Source organism: Oryzias latipes, chromosome 22 (assembly GCF_053564925.1).
Source record: "Oryzias latipes strain Hd-rR chromosome 22, Olatipes_Hd-rR_3.1".
Classification (NCBI taxonomy): domain Eukaryota; kingdom Metazoa; phylum Chordata; class Actinopteri; order Beloniformes; family Adrianichthyidae; genus Oryzias; species Oryzias latipes.
Window position 1 is genome coordinate 5,664,945 of NC_136258.1, and position 19,588 is coordinate 5,684,532.

General features: G+C 45.3%; 1 protein-coding gene across 19 annotated transcripts in view; it reads right to left on the reverse strand.

The window, feature by feature from the left end:
- Positions 1 to 385: 385 nt before the first annotated feature.
- akap6 (A kinase (PRKA) anchor protein 6) overlaps positions 386 to 19,588 on the reverse strand; it is a 234,406-nt gene continuing 215,203 nt past the window's right edge. For 18 of the 19 annotated variants that reach the window (XM_078940959.1, XM_078940958.1, XM_078940957.1 and 15 more), the window contains 4 exons: positions 8,055 to 10,793; positions 6,117 to 6,539; positions 5,903 to 6,029; positions 386 to 2,156 (listed from right to left, as the gene is read on the reverse strand). In XM_078940959.1, the coding sequence (XP_078797085.1) occupies positions 2,092 to 2,156; positions 5,903 to 6,029; positions 6,117 to 6,539; positions 8,055 to 10,793 (3,354 nt within the window). In that variant the 3' untranslated portion in view covers positions 386 to 2,091. The remainder of the gene's footprint in view (positions 2,157 to 5,902; positions 6,030 to 6,116; positions 6,540 to 8,054; positions 10,794 to 19,588) is intronic. The other variant, XM_078940961.1, reaches the window with a different exon arrangement.

Here is a 19,588-nt window from a genome sequence, read left to right on the forward strand (position 1 = left end):
GGCAGAACAGAAGGTTTGGATATTTGCCTCCTAAGAGAAGAGGGCAGGTGGAGGTTTATGGAGTTATTTCAGTCTCAATAATCAGAAATGCACACAACCGGTTTGCCTGAAAAAGTTCAGCTCAATGTGAGGACACTGGACCAGAGGCAGGATCGCTCTAAAAGAAGCATCAAACGTTTCAGCGTTCAGAGCTGCTGCAGCTAGAGCGCCAAAGATCTGAAGCATCTGAAATATCTTTAGGAAAACTCAACCGAAATGCTCTGTGCTGACGGCACAATAAAATACCACTCAGTTCATGTAGAGTTTCACACTCAGCCAGGTTAAACTCAAAGGAGCGAGGAATTCTGTGTGATTAAAGGTTAAATGAGGATCCAAACACTGGAGGTATGAATACTCAGACCAAATCATTTATTTTATACATGAAAGCATGATAAAAAAAAAAAGATTTCAGGACAAAACATAGGCATGAACAGGGTGAAAAAACTGATAAGGGAATCAGACGGTTACTCGTGACGCACAGGGTTAATGTTGTTTGAGCCCGGTTAGTTTTTACACAGTGGACGCTCAATCTGTGCTTGAACACGATGCCAGGCCCGGTTTCCAGAGTTCATTGGCCTCGGGCGCTAGTTGGATCTGCTGTGATCCCAAAAGTGCCCAATCTCCAAAGCTCTAAAGTCCGTAACATAAAACCTCCCGACATAAAAAACATAACGTAAAGCAAACTTCAGCAACGTGGAAAATGTAAAACACATTCACAGGCCTGGGCTCTTTCTCATGCTACGTTCACAACGGGCATGAGATGCACGTTCCAAACGCAGTTTCCAGAACGCACTTTTATCATGTAGTTCATACACTAGACTGTCGCTATGTAATACTAGCTCATGTGCCTACAATTGGAAGAGGTTTGGTGCAAATCTTGCTCCAGGCTTCTCTCACAGCTCTATTCCGATACATGACAGATTTGGTGTCATGAAACGAAATTAATAATTTCTCCTCCATGATCAAGTTTCAAATGGTTAGCACTTTAATGAATGAAAAGGATTTGCCCTCCAAACGTCTAAACACTTACGAGTGTCTAAAACGGGAAAACAGCGGCACAGGGTCATGAAGAACAAACCAGATCTGGCACGGATCAGTACAGACTGGCCGTCGTGAGTAGACAGTGAAGCAAGCTCAAAAAAGCTTAACCTGGTGTGAGGTGGGTTTGAAAAAATAAAATAAAAGAATAAAACAAACATGTAATCCAAACACAAAAACCAATAGACTATACATGGATTACATAATCTGAAAAACAAAACAAAAAAACTGAATGAAAGGCCTCATCCTGGCAGGGTTAGACTGTCACTCAGACTTAATCCAGATCTGATTATTGATTTTCGTGATCAACAGAAAACAGCCAGCGAGAGTTTGAGTTCTTAAATAAGTACTGAATACATTTAGAATATTTTTTCATGTAAGCATTTATTGACATTCCAGCTGCAGCCTCAGATGTGAGCGTAACATACAGACACTATAGTGTGAAAGACGAACGGCGTGAAGGACGGAAGCAGCCGCTCCGTCCTCGTCTCCAGCAGAACGTGACGCTCAGTCGTAACCGTGGAAATGTTCCAGTGGAACCTGCTGCATTCTGACTCTCACTGCAGCTCCTGTAACCGCATTCCTGCAGGGATTCACCAAAGATCAGCATAAACCAAGAAGCTGGAAAGCTGGAGCCCAGAATGAGAGAACGGCTTGAAACAAAATCAAAGTGAAAGAGGGAACAGAGTTCACTGTCCTATCATTACCCTGGAGTAGTTAGATTACTGACTAAATATGCTGGATAATCCAGGTCTAATTTATAGTAGCAGTTGACAGTCGGATTAAGTGTGTGTACATTATTTCCACCTTCACTAACTGTGTGAGCTTGGACTTCAGCACATGGAGTCCACACATGGGGATCATCAATGTCTTGATCACAGAATGATCCCAGTGACGTCCTGACGGGTCCTCACGAGTCCTCACGAGTCCGACTGTCTTCCAGACAATGCAAATCTTCTCATCCAACAGGAGGTGGGGGGGCAACCACAGATAAATCCCAGAGCAGACCCCCCACTACGATGGAGAGAGCCCGCTCACAGGTGGCTCCAGGAGGCGGCTGCAGCTCACAAAGGTACAGTCTGGAAGAAGAGGAACAGGATCAGGCTCAATGCAATCTGAGGGAAATATCATAAAGCCTTAGTCACAACTGCCCTACGGGTGGATACGGGCCGTCTGCGGGGGGAAATGGGCTAAACAAACGTAAGGAAGAGTCACAAAGGTGAGATGCAAGCGTGCCGTACAGATTTTTCATCCCCCCTAAATCTTGTTCACTGCACAAGGAGCCCGTTAGGGCTGTTGACGTGATAAGTATGCGAGCCTTCAGATCAGGTTATCAGATAGATCACTACACTGTTTTTATGTCTGCCTGGTGGTGGTGGTGGTGGGTGGGAAGACTTGAAATCAGGTCGGTTGATGTGTGTCCATGTCCTAACTGGTTGAGGTTGGTATTGCATTCCTGCAGTGGGCTGAGCTGACAGATGATTAGGAAAGGGGTCTTCTCAGGAGATGGCTGAACCTCCAGCCATGGAAGTAAGGTTAGGTATGCAGTGGCATTATGTCAGAAGGTTAGGTATGCAGGTAACCCTGATCCAGATCTTCTGGGTTCTTCAGTACCAGGATTTTTTATAGACTGAGATCTCATTTCATAGCTTATGTCCCATTCCACATAATGGTACTACTGTCAGGGGTTCTGGACCAGTCCACCTGACAGCTCAGTGTCTGTAAATCTGACTTTCTGAATACACCAGGAAAACGAGCTGGCAGAGATCATGCACATGACAGAATCTCTGCTCATAATCAGCAACTGGAAGATTGTCTACCTGGTTTAGTTCAGGATGAAGACTCTGCTTTTTGCAGATGATGTCTTTCTATCCTGTGATATCATCATGAAGCTCATCATGGATTTCAAATCTGAGGTGACCGTTTCCAGTCAAAAACAGGTGGATTATTGTCTTTAGGTGAGATGAAGCCACTGTCTCACAAGAAACCGTTACATCTCAATGTCTCTCTGCAGGGATCTGGATGATGTAGTGCGTGTCATATATTCAAGGAGAAGGTCTAAAGTCTGGGAATGGGCTCGTTTTTCTGGGGAGATGTTTCTGGGTTGTTGAGGGAGTATGGCTGCAGATGGGATGAACACACACACACACACACACGAGCAGCTTCTCCACATGACTGATCCTCAGGTGCTTCCAACACAGGCAAAAAGGGAAAGACCTGAGGATGCGGAGGAGCTGATGCTGGAGAAGCTCCTGTGACTCAGAAGCAGAAACCGTCACGGTCATGAGTTTCAGTGATCCTCTGAAGGGATCTCTTCGTGTTTTGATCATCAACACGTGGTCAGATTGCATCACCCACAGCATCGGACATATTGTGCTTCTTTTGTTTGAGCAGCTTTTTGGAGAAACTTTCCGATCATGAATCAGTGATGAACACACACACACGAGCAGAGACCGCGCTCTCCGCTGGGTTTTGCAGCAGACCTTCTGCTGTCTGGGTCACAGAGCGCATCATGTGCTGCATTCAGGATTGCTTTAATTGCACCTGTGTGTGCGCGTATAGTGTGTGCGCCTGAGCTTGTGTGTGTGTGCCATGCCAGCGGGTCAGGGCCGGCTGTACACATCTCTGACATGCTGTGTGTATGATAGTGAGTGTGCGTCCCTTGTCGTGCGGCTGCGCGGGCTGCATTTGTGTGCAGTTTTTGCTCTTTTGGCTCGTTGCCTGCGTGTGTGTTTGTCCTCTGATACGAGTGCGTGTGTGTTCGTGTGTGAGGTGTCTGTCTAACCTGCAGCTGTTGGGCTGTCAGAGCTTCTACCTGCACTCTCGTGGCCTGCCCCCGGGGTTGCGCGTGCGTGCACATGCGTGTTTGTGTTTAGAGAATGAGGGCAGCAGGTTTTGCTGAGCCCTGGAGGCGCCCATGGGGCGGTCACATCACACACCCCTACAAACACACACCGTGTCAGTGATGGCCTTCATTTGTTCTTGCTCCTCTGTTCTGATTTGGCCAGAAAAATGTGGAAAAAAAATGATGAAACTAAAACAAACTTGCTGCACTGGAAGCACAAACTCTTAAGGGAGATTAGGCGGCGAAGGCTGACGGATTTTTATCTGTCAGCAGCTGAGATCAAAGGAAATGATTGGTTTATAGTTCATAGACTTGATTTAACAGACTTAACTGTTTGCTTCACATTGGCATTAAACCGTAGACGTTCAGCAGTGAGGAAAATATCTCTGACTTTGCTTAATGCAGCAAATTGCAGCAAAAAACCATGAATGTGAAATAATTCTGACTCTGGCACATTTTTGGGGGGTTTTGTCTTTAAGGACCAGAATTCCCTTCTTCCTCTTGAATTTTGGGGTTTACCAATCATTCAAGCTGAAGCTGATCACCAGTGAGAGCCGGCAGCTGGAGGTTAACGGGACTGCAGCAAATGTGACGTTTTTGGGGAGCTCAGCTTTTCGTGTGGACGCTCTGCTGCTCTGAAGCTAAGACTCTAACAAACCGAGTTGGACATTTGGAGAAGTTTAAGATGAAATCTGAAGCAACAGTGGGTTTCTCTATGATGGTCACTTATGAAAGTTAAGCCTGAGTCATATACACCCGTATGGGGACTGACCCATTAGGGTGATGCAGGTTTTTGGGTTGACCAGCTGTGGAGGGCTGTAGAGAGGAACTGCCTCATCTTAAAGACCCACTCAGATTAAAATAGAGCTTTTGCCGTTTTTAACATGTTTTTGTAGCATTTTTCTGATGCTGGTTGACTTATAAAAGCTAGCGGGAGAGCGTGTAAACAAAATGTTAATGCAGGGGCAGAATTAGTCCCGCCCACAACTCAGAGGTGAAGTTCTAATAAACTCCTGCTGCACTGCTGAAACTATATCCTAAAAAAATTACACAGTTCCATTTATTTTGGTTAAAAAACAGGACGTAATTATAATTAAAAGACCACTGAGAACCTTTGACTATGGATCAAAAGATGTTCTATTACTCTGCCATAGTAATACCTTGTGTAAAAGTCATGACTGATCACAACTTTGCAAAAAAAAAAAAAAACAACGAAGACAACCTTTAGTTTTACGTTTCAAATGAATATAAATCTTCCTGATAATAAACTTATTTCCTGCCTCTTCCAGCCGACACAGCAGATTTAGGTTTAAGTTCTGAATAGTGACAAAGCAGAAGCATCGTTTCTGTTCAGTGACTTTTAAAAACTCCTGAAGAATTTTCATTGAAAAAGTTTGGTTAACTTTTATAGTCAGCACAACTCAAGTTTGAGACGCAACGACTTGTTTTTCAGAAATGTTGTTCACAGATTATCCCATCTTCAGCCCCACCACCACCACAGAGTCCACCTGAAGGTGCTGGTTGCGGGGTGGGGCGTCTCACTGTGGTGACACAGTGAGACCACAGTGTGTTAAGCAACACACGAAGCACTAAGCCGCCTCACCTTCACAGTCTCTGCTTCCTGCAGGCTGAACCCCCCCTGTCCTCTCCCGGTTCACCACTTCACTTTCATTTCTACCCCGCATCCTTCTGTCATTCGCAGTTAATTTTGGGATTAGCACGTGTGCCGGCGGGGGCTGTCTCTTTTGAGGGATTTGAGGGGGGACCTGCAGACACTTATCTTGGTCATTACAGCGGCCATATTGGATTCAAGCATCTGGTATCTGCCAAACGCCGCGCCGCGGAGGAGTCTATCAGGCCGATATGCACTCGGGGATTAAGATAAAGAGGGCCCTCATTACCACTCCTCTTCTTCACAACATGCTGACACTCAGAGCGCTCCTGCTTGAGCTGCATCGCAGGAAGGGTTCCGGAGCTCACCTCGCTGCTCCTCCTCCAGCCTGGAGGATGTGGGAGGAAGAGGAGGAGGGCTGACGGGTCTGGAGCCGGGCCCTTGGAGGCAGGCCGATTCACTCGCTGAGGAGGGAAAGAAGCTGCGGCGAGGCACCTAAAAAACAGGGGGAGGGATGTCAGAGCATTCTGAGACAGACACCAGATGATCAGACAGTCCAGAACTCCAGGCTCGGGTTCTGACCGGTTCCACGCCGGGCCTCAGCAGGAAGCTTGGCTTCTTAGAGAGAACCATGCTGTAGCAAAGAGGTGGGCCGAGGTAAACCTCCTCCGTGCAGGCCGGAAACAGAGTCTCCTCGTCTTGGATATCTGGACTGGGGGGCAGGCAGGAGCCAGGGCTGGGGGGGTCCGGTTGGCTGCTGTGTCCGGCCCCAAAGGGGAGACACGGAGGTGGAGATTGGGAGCTGTGCCGCGTGGTGCTCGTGAACAGCTGGAGGCCAGGGGTGGAGGGGGCAGGCGCCGGGACGCTGTAGGGCTGCGGGGTGGAGCTCCTGTCCTCAATACACTGGCTGACCTCCCCGCAGTCGCTGTCGTGGGACGACAGGGACAGGTAGGAGTAGAAGTCGCCCTTCCGGAGGTGCAGCGGTCTGTGGGACAGCTCCAGCACCTGGGGTAGGGGGGGGGGTCAAAGCATTTTTGATGCACTTGCTGACGTTCATGTGGATTTCACCACAAACCAGAGGTCTCTGCATAAACATTTGCCATTAGTTCCGTTTAATTGTCTTAAATTGGATTTCTTCATGTAGTTTGGGTTTTTCCTCATTATTTCCACTCTGCTGGTTTTTGTTTTTTAAATAATGTTTTACAAAGTTTTTACAAACAGAGCAAAGTTTCCCGCCTGATTGGTTCTGCCTCTCCAAAGTGAAATGATCAGTGAACACTGATGAGCTTTTAGATTACTGCACTCGCTAAGCTACTGTAGAAAATTACTCATCATATCTTTAAAGTTATAATCTGTGATGCGATTTATTGAATTACTTCAACTGAGTAAGCAAATTAGGAGAAACAACTTTGCTTGTCTTGAATTAATTTGCACCTGAAAGCAGGAAGCCCCGCCTCCTGACCTGAATCCAGGATTTGAACCGGAGAACAGTTGTGTATTTTTTCCAATCACATGACTCTGTGCTCATGTCCACTCATGGTTCGTGAATCAGTACAAAAACATTACAGTCCGATTCCTTAACCTAAACAGACACAATCTAGACATTTATGATTCATTTGGTATTTTAAACTACAATTAAATATTCCATTTAACAGAAAAACTCTTTTCTTACCGTTAATTTTAATCAACAAAAACAAAATGTCTATACATAGCAGCTTCAAAGATTCAAACCTGCATTTTGGGTCTTTGAAGCAGTTTTGTTCTTCGTGGTTTTAAAAAAGTTTGTTTGAAGTTCAGTGAAAAAATTCATATGTTTAGTGCACACAAACCCAAATCCATTGCTGTTATTCACCTTCAGCCAATGGGAATTGACCCGACTTGGTAGATGCAGGCTTGTTATTGGATGTATTGTTTTAGAGACAAAACAGGAAAAGAAACTCGTGCTGCTCTCATGCCAAAAGCGATTTCCGCACAGATTGGGGTCTGCTGCCTCTTTTACGATGCGCTTAGAATTCGCAGCTCGACATTTGTCCAAAGATGTCTTCATAAACTTGATAATCCATTTGTATGAGGGAGAAGTCATCCATCAAGTCATCCACCAATCATGGGCCTAACTTAAGACCCTGATTGGTTGACACGATGTGTTTCTTCGCCAGAGTTCAGGGATTTGAATTTGAATGCGTCCCAACAACCATATTACACCGTGACACCTGACACACGCCGCTGCCAGACTGCAGTAACGCACTCGATAATCAAACTGTACGCCCGGATATGCGAAGTGCGTTTAAGTGAATGCAGCTTAACAATTTTTGCAGCAAGCGATTATTTACTTTTCCGTCGATTTTATACGTTTTTGCCAACAGATTGTGTTTGCATCTGTGGTTTTCACTGCTGCTACTCTCAGAACTAGATCCATTTATGATACGTATCTGTATCCTTTAGATCCCTGCTTTCTTTTATAACCTCTTGAACTACATTTGCCGCCACACGACTCTCATCAGCCGTGTTTGGATACTCCACCTTATCTCGGATCTGCGCCGCCGATGCAGGACTTTGGTCTGGATCCGAGCTGCTGGTCGGGCTGCGGTCCGGTTCTTCCGCCTGGTTCTCCTTCCTCTTCAGCGCCACAGAGGTCATGTCGATGATCTCCATGACGAAGTCTCGTTCGTTCTCCTTCTTGCTGTCCTGGACAGGATGGGGGGGTGATGACCGGTGTCTGCAGCAGGTGGCCCGTTTTTTGAGAGGCAAAGAAGAACCTTTCGCTCTGACCTCCTTCTTCGCCTCCTCAGTAACAATAGAGGAGAACTTGAATTTCTCCTGGATGGTGATGGCCTTCCTTCCTCCGTCAGAACTGGGGTGGGGGGCCTTGTGGGATCTGAAGTCTTCCACCGGGGAGAGGGAAGGAGGGGAGGAGGCGCACACACTCTGGCAGGGCAGTTCTCCTCTCAGCTGCCCCACCAGGGAGGAGGCTGGCTTGGATTGAAAGGGGAGGACTTCACAGGATGGTGAGAAGCACATGTGCTGCACGCTCGCTCTCAGGTTTCCTTCGCTGGGAAGAGGCTCTCCTGCTTTGGCGTGAAGGTACAGCTCCTGCTGACACTCTCCCTTCTTGGTGAAGACACTGGACTCCTCTCGGAGGAGGTCGTCCTCGTCTTTTCCCTTCAGGCTGCTGGGCTCCGCGTTTCCGTTCTCCACGTCGTCCACAAACTGACTGACAAAGCTTCTCTCTATGCTCCTTCCCTTCTCCTCCTTCACCTCCTCTTCCTGAGGCGCTTTGGTTGGAACCTGCCTGGCTTTACTCCTGCTCTCCATCAGTTTGGGAGCTGTGGAGTTCAAAGGCTTGTCCTTGGTGAGTGATGAAGATGTGAGGCCTGAGGACAGCATGCCCCCACACTGCAGCTCGTCCCAGAGGACCGCCTCGGTTCTGGAGGCCGCTGATGAACGAGGAGAACGAATCCAGCTTTGAAGCTCCTTCTTCATGTACTCAAAGCCCAGCATGTAGCAGCCCTCCATGTCCTCTTCATCGTCATCATCGATGTCATTACCAGAGGAGGCACCACTCAGTTTCTCCTCTGATCTGTTCTCTTCCTCCCGGACTCCTAGTTCTTCCTCCGTGAGGGTCAGCGTGGAGGAAGACAGGAGGTCGCTGTCCTCCTCATCCTCATCTGTGCACGTGCAGGAGATGTTCACCACCATGCTCAAACTCGCTGCGTCGGCTTCATCTCTGTTGTTGTTGGGGCTCCTGTAGGAGTTTCTGTTTGCCAGCATGTTTGGATGGAGAAAAAGCTGCTGAGGGGTTCTGACCCGGTTGAAATCTTCAGAACCCAAGGAGCAGTCCTCGTTGCTGCTCAGCTCTGTCGGGGAGGTTGCTGCTGAACTTTCCTGGATCACTGAAGCTGTGGAGACTGGAGATCGTCTGACCCGCGGCGAAGCAGAGAACCTCCTGTTCCCAGATGAGCTGGTCCGAAGGGTCATGTCAGAAACGCTGCGGGTCATTTTGGCCCGCAGAGGACTCTGGATGTTCTCCAGACGTTTCAGGAGATCCAGAGTTCTCTGACTCAGCTCCCCAGAGGATGGCCCTCCACAAATGTTTTCAAAGCTCCTCTGCTCTCCCGGTTCCCTCGTTGGTCCTCCTCCCTGAAGGTCTGGATCTCCCAGGCAGGTGAAGCTGCCTTCCTCCTCTGCCTCCTCCCTGTAGCAGGAAATCAGGCAGCTTTCTAGGGAGAAGCTGCGATGCAGAGCTTCTTTGGAGGGAAAAAGCTCTCCGCTGAGACCCAGGAGAGACTCCAGAGAGGATCTCTGCGATACAACCGGACTTCTTTGGTGATGGATGAGGGAACCTGGATCCTCTAATCGGCCAGCGGAGGAGGTAACATCCAAACCCTCCAAGTCAGAGTCTGAGTCAGGGGGTGTCAGGATCCCATGACCATTGATCAGGATTTCAACAGCATTTCCTCCCCTCTTCCTGTTCCTCCTCCACTTCTCCTCATTTCCTCTCTGTCGATTCACGCTCCAACCTTTCTCTGTCATTTCTGTCTCACTTCTCTGCCTGTCTGTGGAGAAACCAGCAACCACAGATTCATCCTTTCTCACTTCCTCTTCTTCACCCTCGTCTTCCTCCTTCCCTTGGCTCTCTGAATTAGTCGTCAGTGTCTCTGTGTCTCCCGTGTCACTCACAATCCCGCTTTCACAGTCGGATCGCCGGCTGTTCTCAGACTGGCCGCTGCTCCTGCCGCCTCTCCTGCCGAGGACAGCAGCCTCCTGCTGGTGGCTGCTGGACATCAAACCTCCCAGGATATCCGGAAGAGATTCAATGGAAGAAAAGGAGGAGTCCTTACTCAAGCTCTTCAGCAGGACTTGATGTTTCCGTTTTCCTGCTTTGGTTTGGTGCAGTAAGGAGGACGGCAGGGGAAACTGAGGTTGCGTGTACAATTCCACGTTATGAAGACTGAACACCTGATAAACGTTATTGTTGTCAGGGGGGAGGGCTCGGCAGTTTGGTGTGGCTGAGTCACGATTTTTGCTTTGGATGGGACGTCTCTCCGGGGTCGGGCTGCAGTCTGAAGGCAGGTGAGATGACGTGGGCAGGTCGTGTGTGAGGTCAGGCTCCAGTGCTCCATGCAGATCGGCCTCCCTGATTGTCATATCGGTTTCGTCCCATTCCCAGGAGTCATCTGAGGCCAGTGGAAGCGGACCAGCTGTGACTGGACTGATGTGATGAAGTTCCATCAAACCCGGGTCCAGGAAATTCCCTGAAACCTGCAGACCAAAGAGAAGGAAGAAAACTTACATTTAATCACAGAAAAACAAACAAAAAAAACAGATAACAACATGCAGTGAGCCTAACCATCTACTGCACGAGCTGACTTCCTGGGACATAAAACACATGAAATCAAGAAATTAAAAAGATCAAAATAAAACGTATAAAAACAAAACAAAAAAACAGTCTGCTTAAAGGTTGACTCGGATCATCTTTTGATCTATTGTAAAAGCATTCCCAGTGGTCTTTTGATTATGTCATTTCTATCCAAAATCCAAAAACCTGTGTTGTTTTCTAGAACATAGTTTCTGCGAGCAGCAGGACTAGAAATTCAACTCTGAATTGTGGGAGGGGCTTTTGGTGCACAGCAACCCGCCCGCCTTCCTATAACCCATCTGTTTACACTCTCTCTCTCCCACTAACTTACAGCCCTTCACACCTAACATTAGCGGTGCAACAAAAAGGGCGAGAGCAATATCAGATCTATCCAGCCGTACAGTTCTGATCCAGGTTCCAGCTCAGACGAAGAAAACAAAGACATTCATGAATCTGTTTGTCTGCAGGCTGTCTGTAGGGGGCTTGTGACCCGCTCAAACAGGTTTGTAATACTTGAGTGTGTCTGTCGAGAGGCCCCGCCCCTTTTGGCTAACATCTACTTTGACAGTAATAAGGATAAACAACTTGTTACTTATTTTTGTAATTCTTCCCCTGCTATTCTTTGTCTTCACTTTTCATTTTCCAACCTTTACAACTCCCCTTTTTCTCTCCTTTCTTTTGTACCCTTATCCGCCATTTTTAACATCCCACTCTCTCCTTTTCTCTTCTCTTTTCTGTCCAGTCCAAGAAATATAACAAAAAATACAAAAATAATTCAAGTAAATGAAGTTTAACCTCAAATATAAAAGGAGTTTATACAAGTATACACTTTTCTGAAGCCCCTTATTGAAACAGTGAAATCTGTCCAACACAAGAGGCCTTCAGCTCTTATCTTAGAAAGATGCAATAGAAACAAACATCCATTCATCCATCTTCTTCCGTTTTGTCCCTTTCGGGGTTATGGGGCTGCTGGAGGCTATCCGGGCCACTTGTGGGCAAAGGCAGGGGACCTCCTGGACAGGTCGCAGTCTGTTGCCACATATCACACACCCATGCACTCTCACACCTAGGGATAATTTAGAGTTGCCAATTGACCTATGAAGCATGTTTTTGGACGATGAGAGGAAGCCGGATTCCCCAGAGAAAACCCACGTATGCACCGGGAGAACATGCAAACTCCACACAGAACGGTCCCACCCCATTCATGTTCTGTTTTCAGATCCCCCAGCCAAGACTAGAACCAGGGCCCTTTTTGCTGTGAGGCAAGAGCGCTGACCACTGTTCCACCGTGCAGCCTAAAAGCTTTAGGGACCTCTCACATGAAAATTGTATTTAACAATTGTTGTTTTTAACATGTTCTTGTGGCATCTTTATGATTATAGAGGACTTAAATAAAGTACGTGAAGCTCAAAATTGCCTGAGTATTATTTTTATTCAAATTGTTGTGAATAAGGAGCACATGAAAAAGATGTTAAAAAAAACTTTAGTAGTGGCGCAGAAGCTACAATCCGGTTGGCCCGCTCAGGGTACGTCACACCTACAATTCTTTGCAAACTGGATTTTTTCATCCGTTGCATTTAAAAAAAAACAAAAAAACAACAACAACTCAGAAATGCAATTTTAATCTTCACCTTCTTCATATTTGTCCTCCATCATGAGAAAAATGCCACAAAACACCAAAAACACCATTTTCATCAGAGTGGGTCTTTAAAAGAGTGGTGACTGCATGCAGGATTGCATGCCTTCCAGATCTGGGGCTTTTAGTCTGAAAGGGCAGGTCTGCTCGTGTTTTGGGGATCGTGAGGCGGAGTTAAAGAAAAGGTTTTATTTAATGATTTAAGCAGTACGAAAGCAGGTAAGCAAAATATTAAGGTAAGGGAGTTCCTTCGACAAATGACAATGTGGCTGGAAAGCAGCAGTTTGATCTTGGAAGGTTTCGGGAAAAAGTTCTGCTGTTTAAAACACTTCCTGTGAGGGAGGGCGGAGGTTTAAATCCTCTTGAGCCCCCCAAACGCTGGTGTTCACGCAGAGAACGGCGTCAGGAAAAAGACACACTTGACATGAGACTCTGACAGAAAAATGTTCTGTGATCATTTCAGGAAAGGAAAATGTGATCAACCCACACCAAAGAAGATGGGAGTAAATCTCAAGACAAATGATCCCACAGTGGAACAAAGAGATGAATTATTCAAAAATGATTGTGAGAGGAAGAGCGGCGAGCTGAAAAGCCCAAAGTAAATACGTAATCAAAAGCCGGGAGAAAGCTGGTCTTAAAATATGCTTAGACACAGGAAATCTTCCTGCCACAGACATAATTATACAAATTGCTCCACGTCTCGTTAACAAGAGGGGGGGTGAGTCGTATTAGCCATTCATAGCCTATTAATCGGAGAAACTGGTTGGCCCGTGAGTGTGTTTGAGCCAAAGTGAGTCTGTGTGGAAATGGCTTCATGATAGGAATTTCTATTACATTTGTGTTCTTCTCTTTGGTGCTGATAACAGAGATGCGGGTCGGAACTGTTTTGCTCCACTGATGAATTCAGAATCCCAGTCAGAGCAGAGAGGAAACACTATCAGTCTGTTTAGCCTGTCAAATCCAGGACTTCATGACCTATGGAGAACTTCCTTCTCCTCCACGGTTCAGAAACACCCTATAGAGCCTTTTTTAATGAAAATGATCCAGTTCAGCCCAACAAACACCATCAGGTGGAACAAAGGTGAGGAGAGAACTGTCAGTGGCCCATAAAAAAATTAAAAAAACATCTAAATTTATTTGAGACGCTGGTCAAGGTCAAGGAGTTGAATCCTGAATTATAACACAGAATCAGAACTTTCCACAAGAACTGGTTGGTCAGATCTTCTTCAGTCAGCCAAACAGACACTTCTAAGAGGGATAGTGTGAAAAACTCTCTGTGGATGTCATACACGGTGTTTGTTTCACGTCACAGATTTTCAGGATTGGGAAGTCATTGTTTTGGACTGATAGACACCTTTGCGTTTTCCACAGAGTGGTCTCACTGTGCTCAGTGTGTCTGATTTATTGTAGCCAAAAATCTAAGAGAAAAACCTTTTCAATACGGCATCAATGTCAACATTCTGTGGATAGAAAAAGATGACTTTATCAGTAAGTAATTCCAGGTTTATTATTCAGTCATGAACACGATGAAGCTTAATGGATGAGCAGCACTACCTGCCCATAGCGCCTTCTGTCACAGTTTTAGTTTCTGTACTTTTGTTTTCTAGTTGTCTTTTTTTTTCATGTTTAGAGTTTACTTCCTGTTTTATTTTGTAGGGTTTCCTGTGTTGTGTCATGTTTTTGAGTTTTGCCTTTGGTCCCCATCTGTCCTGAGTGTTTCAACCTGTGCCTCGTTTGTCTGCATGTATTTAAGTCTTGTCTTTCCCTTCCTCCTGTGCTGGTCCATATTATGCTGTTTGCATGTAGTTTGATGTTTTCCCTTTCGAGTGTTTCAAGTTTCGTAGTTTGTCTTGCCTGCTTAAGCAGTGGTTTTTGGTTTTTAGTTTGTTTTGGTTTATTAAAGCTCCTGTTCCCCTGGAACCTCCTGCCTCCTCATCCTCTCTGCGTCTGGGTTCTTCCTTCATTCCCTGCCGTAACACCTTCAGGTTGGTAGTAGACAGTCAGAGGCTGCAGGTGAACTTGGTGAGTCTCAAAGAGCTTGTGACAGACCCAAGTGTGGCCAACCATGACCAGAACCTAAGGACCTCTGACCTCTGACCTGGTTTAGCAAATGTCAGGCAGCTGCTGGCCTGTTTACCAGAGGTGAGGGGTACTAGGTTTTCCAGACAAACCATTGGACTCCTCCACTTTGACTGGAATGACAAGCGACTGTTGCAGGGGACTCTACTGACACGAAGACATCACCATGGACATTTGCAGTGGACACAAGACCATGTGACCTGGACAATTCAGCAATGGTCAACTGTCCTGTTCACTGATGAGTGTCGGGTCACCTTCCACAGAAACGATGGTAGTCAGTGTTGCTTGAGAAGTTGAGGTTAGCGATATGCTGAGGTCAACATGGTCTCCGGGGTTCTCTTTGGTGGAGGAGGTGCAACAGTCTGGACAGTTTGGTTATTGTAGATGGTCCAGTGACCGCACGTTCTTACCTCAGAAACATCTTGGAACAATTGTCATTCTCCAATTCCACCAGAACACCCGCAGCTCTCTGTTCGTGGATGAAAACGCCCCACCATATGGTGCCAGAATTGTCCCAGCTGGACTTCAGGAGGTGGGATCTCCTCTGATTCTCTCCATTACCCGTTTGGTCACAGTTTCTCAGTATAGGAGGAATTGGCTTTGGGTATTCTAGAATCACACATTGTTTGGAGACGATGTGGTCATTTAGTCTTTTCCAGCCGAGGGCTGACTTAAAGATCAAAGTTCTTAACCAGAAAAAGCAGCAGAGCTCTTCTCAGTCTTCATCCTGCTGGAGTTTTCTGCATCTCTGGATCCTGAGCAATCATCTAACAGAAGTCTTTGCTTAATCTTACAGAAAACATCTCCTCCACTCCACAGAAGATGACAGAACTGATGTGCTGTCTCGTCTGTTCTGGGACGTCATCATCATTTTTTTATTAATACTTCTTAACTTTAGAACAGGATTGTGAAACAGATTTGAGGCTTTAGGGTGGAATTTAACAGTCTCTGAACTTTATTCTAAATGATTTTTAAACATATCAAACCTTCAAATACAGTAAAATGAAATGATCTGAAACATTTTCATTAAGGTTTCATCAGAACTAGGTTGTGGTTTTACATCGGCGCAGTGGCGTAAACACCCGTCTCTGATGTCTGGAGCTCCTCGAAATTCTGTTTTTTCTCTGGTTTTAAAAACAATACGGATGTTTTTATAATCCAAGCTTTTCTTTCAAGGGACGTATTCTTCCTGCTTCCTATAAACTGGAGGATCCTTTGAGTTTGAAAAAAATGCTCTGAGAGCAGAGTTTTAAATGTAAAAAAGATCAGATTTCCTGCTTTACTCAGTGAGTTTGTCACATGAGCATCAAGCACCAGTCTTGATGATGCTCCTTCAGGTGTGTGTGCGCGTTTGTGTGTGTTTGTGCACGCACTTCAGCAGCAGTTTAGAGGTGAAATCGTGGAACTTTTTTTTCCATTAGCTCTGGCTTGACTGCTCCCATTTGTTAGCTTTGCATCTGCTGGAAGGTCCAAGGAGAGCGCAGCGATCTGGTGTTGTCTGGGTGATTATTTATGTTCCTGTGCGCCCCCCCAGAACTGCTCGGGGAGCCTGTGCCGGCTCTCCACCGGAGCAGCCGTTGTCAAAGGAAGCTCAGCATTGTGATTCCGAAGCACACAGATTAATCACCTTTCCATGCAGGGTGAGGGAACTGAAATGTATGATTCCTGTCACCGAGGCTCCAGATCTGACCAAAACAATCAAACTGTTCAGGAAAATGCATCAAATACAGATTACCTCAAAGTACGAGAACCCCCCCTGACTATACAATCCGTACAAATATCTAATGTATTTACCAGATAAAAGTATTTCATCCATTTTTGAAAACAGAAAACATCTGTGAAACAAATGAAACAACAAAAACACGTCGAAAATCTTTAGGGTAGATTTCTTGTGTGCGTGATGGGATGATTTGTGCTTGACACGTGTTTGTTTGTGTGTGATCTGCGTATGGATTGTGTACGTGTTTAAATGCGTGTGTGTGTGTGCAGGTTTTTGGAGCTAACAGGTTTGTAATATTTGTGTCTGTGGAGAGGCCCCGCCTCTTTTGACTAACATCTACTTTGATGGTAATAAGGATAAACCTCCAGCAACTTCTTACTTATTTTTGTAATTCTTCCCCTGCTATTCTTTATTTTCATTTTTTATTTTCTAGCATATTCAACTCCCCTTCTCTCCTTTCTTTACAATATCTCCCTGTTTTAACATCCCACTCTCTCCTTTTCTTTTCTCTTTTCTGTCCAGTCCAAGAGGAAATGTATACAACAATAATTCAAATGCAAAAGGGGTTTATACAAATATACACCTCGTGTGTCTGAAGAAGTTCCGACTAAAAAATCTGTCCAACACAAGAGGCCTTTAGCTCTTATCTTAGAAAAATACAATAGAAACAAACACTTACTTTATCTGTTAAAAAAAAGCTTTAGGGACCTCTCAGATGAAAATTGTGTTTTTGTTGTTTTTAACATGTTCTTGTTGCATCTTTCTGATGATGGACGACATTTACAAAGGAAGTGAAGCTAAAAATACCATTCTGAGTGTTTTTTAATTTAAATATTTGTGAGTGAGGAGCAGATGAAAAAGATGCCTCCCTGCTCCACTCCATTCTGATCATCCACTGTCAGACAAATAGATTCACGTACGTCTTTGTTTTTCTCATCTGGATCAAAATTGTACGACTGGACAGCTTCAAAATAGCCCGCCTTTTTGTTGCACCACTCATGTTAGGTTGGGAGTGTGAGGGGCTGTAAGCTAGCGGGAGAGAGGGTAAACAAAAGAATGATGGGAAATGGGGGAAGCCTTACTCTGGACCAACAGTCCACAAGTCAGAGGTGAATTTCTAATGAACACCTGCTGCTCTGCAGTTTTGATTTTTTATTTGTTTTTGTGGCTAAAATCTTTAATATCACAATTAAGACCACTGGGAACACTTTGAAAATAGATCATAAGATGATCAGAGTGGGAGTTTAAGGGCTGCAAAATTGATTAACATGTCGTCTGCTGTTCAGTGTAAATGTCAGCTCAGTCCGTTTGTTTCAGAGTCTAATAGGTCCAGAATCTAAGAATGGAATCAAGAAGGTCCTGGTTCAAATGCCGACTGGGTTCTTATCTGTGTGGAGTTTGAGCATTTTCTCCTCGAGCATGTGTGGGTTTTCTCTGGTTTCCACCTACAGTCCAGAACCATGCTTCAGAGGTTACTTGGTGACTCTTTGACGTGAATTTGACGTGTGTTCCAGTGATGGACTGGTGACTAGCCTCCAGAATGCTCTGAGACCAGAAGGGCAAAGCAGGGACAGAATGGCTGTCTTTGCTCAGTAAACCCCTGATGTCACAAATACTGCGGTTATAATGGCTAATCCCAGAAGGCTTAGCTGTATCCACTCAGTGAAGGAGAAACTTTTTCATGTAAGACGTGTCGACGAAAGTAAAGATGACCACCTTTACTTACAGTAAAGGTGTGTTTGTGAGGGACAGCAGGACAGGGGGACATTTGAGGAGGAACCACACAGCTGGAGACTGGCAGGACATCCAACTGTTAAAGAAGCTGCTTTAGGTCCCGCCCCCAAACAAATTCATTCTAAACCTAACTGTTTTCCCTGACCTAACCCTCAACATTGAAACCTTCTAATGACACTAACAGCAATAACAAAAAAGCACAAAGAAAAAGTTTAACATGGATGTTGCAAATAACCTTCATCCTGTTTCTCAGCCTATTTCTCGTTGTCTTTCCCCATCAGTTAGGGGGTGGGAGGTGGGAAAGGAGTGGGGGCTGTGTGTAGGTATGGGGGCCCTATATTTTTTATTTTCTTTTTAATTTTTTGTGCTTGTTTATTTTAATCGTCATGCTTGTTTTTATATTTTATTTTGTTTTAATGTAAAGCACTTTGTATTATACTGTTGTATGAAAAGTGCTTTATAAATAAAGTTTTGATTTGATTTGATCCATAAAACATCTTTGCGTTTAAAATACTTCATGCAGAACCTCAATTAAAATGCAAAACTGTTTGATGACTCGGTGTGATGCAACTGAAAAATGCAACCAAATCATAAAAACAAATGAGATAAACTGCCACACCCACAAGACTTTAAACTAATGAGAAGGTTTCCTGGAGTTAAAGGTGGCGGCTTCGCCTGAAATGGAGCGTGCACAGATAAAGTTCATCACTAAAGCTGTGCTGTCCCTGTGAGCGCAGAGATGTGGTCAGTTACACTTTGAGAGTCAACAGAAACATGAATGCTTCTGCAAAGACTTCCAGGATTGAGATGAGATCCTCTAAAGAGCATGAAATGACCTTTTTCAGTTTAAACTCATCTTTTGGTACAAAGCAGAAAAGGCTTCTGTCAGTAATTGCCTTTTTTATTTGTAGAAGAATATGCCAAAGAAAAAAATACTCACAATCATGTAAATGCAAGTTTCATTTAGTGGCATCATGAGACTAATGAGGGGGGGGTCTTATTTTGAAGGTTTCCTGCAATCCACTTCCTTAAAACTTTTTCAAATCGCTCAAACATGCATAAAACGACAACGACCTTGTGATCTGGAGAGGTCCCAAGCTTTTATGATATAAATTATTACAAAATAAAGCGTCAAAGTTTCTGCAGCTCTGACTTAAACACACCCTATGCTCTGCGAAGGTATCAGCTCAGTAGCCTTGTGGTAGAGTGTCCGCCCAGTGACTGGAAGGTCAGGTGTTCAAATCCAGGCCGAGTCATACCAAAGACTTTAAAGTGGGACCCAGTGCCTCCCTCACTCAGCATTAAGGGGTTGGATTGGTTCCCAAGTGTCACTGTGTCTGCCGCTTATAGGTGGACAATTGTTGTGGACAACACACCTAGGTGTGTGACAGCTAATGGTACTTTAACTTTAAGGTGGACGTTTAACCACAGAGCCATTCATCCAGAACTTCACCGGTCAGGAGGACAAAAGTCCCAGAGAGGGTAAGTGAACTTCCAGCAGAGAAACTGGATCTTCAATTTTCATGACA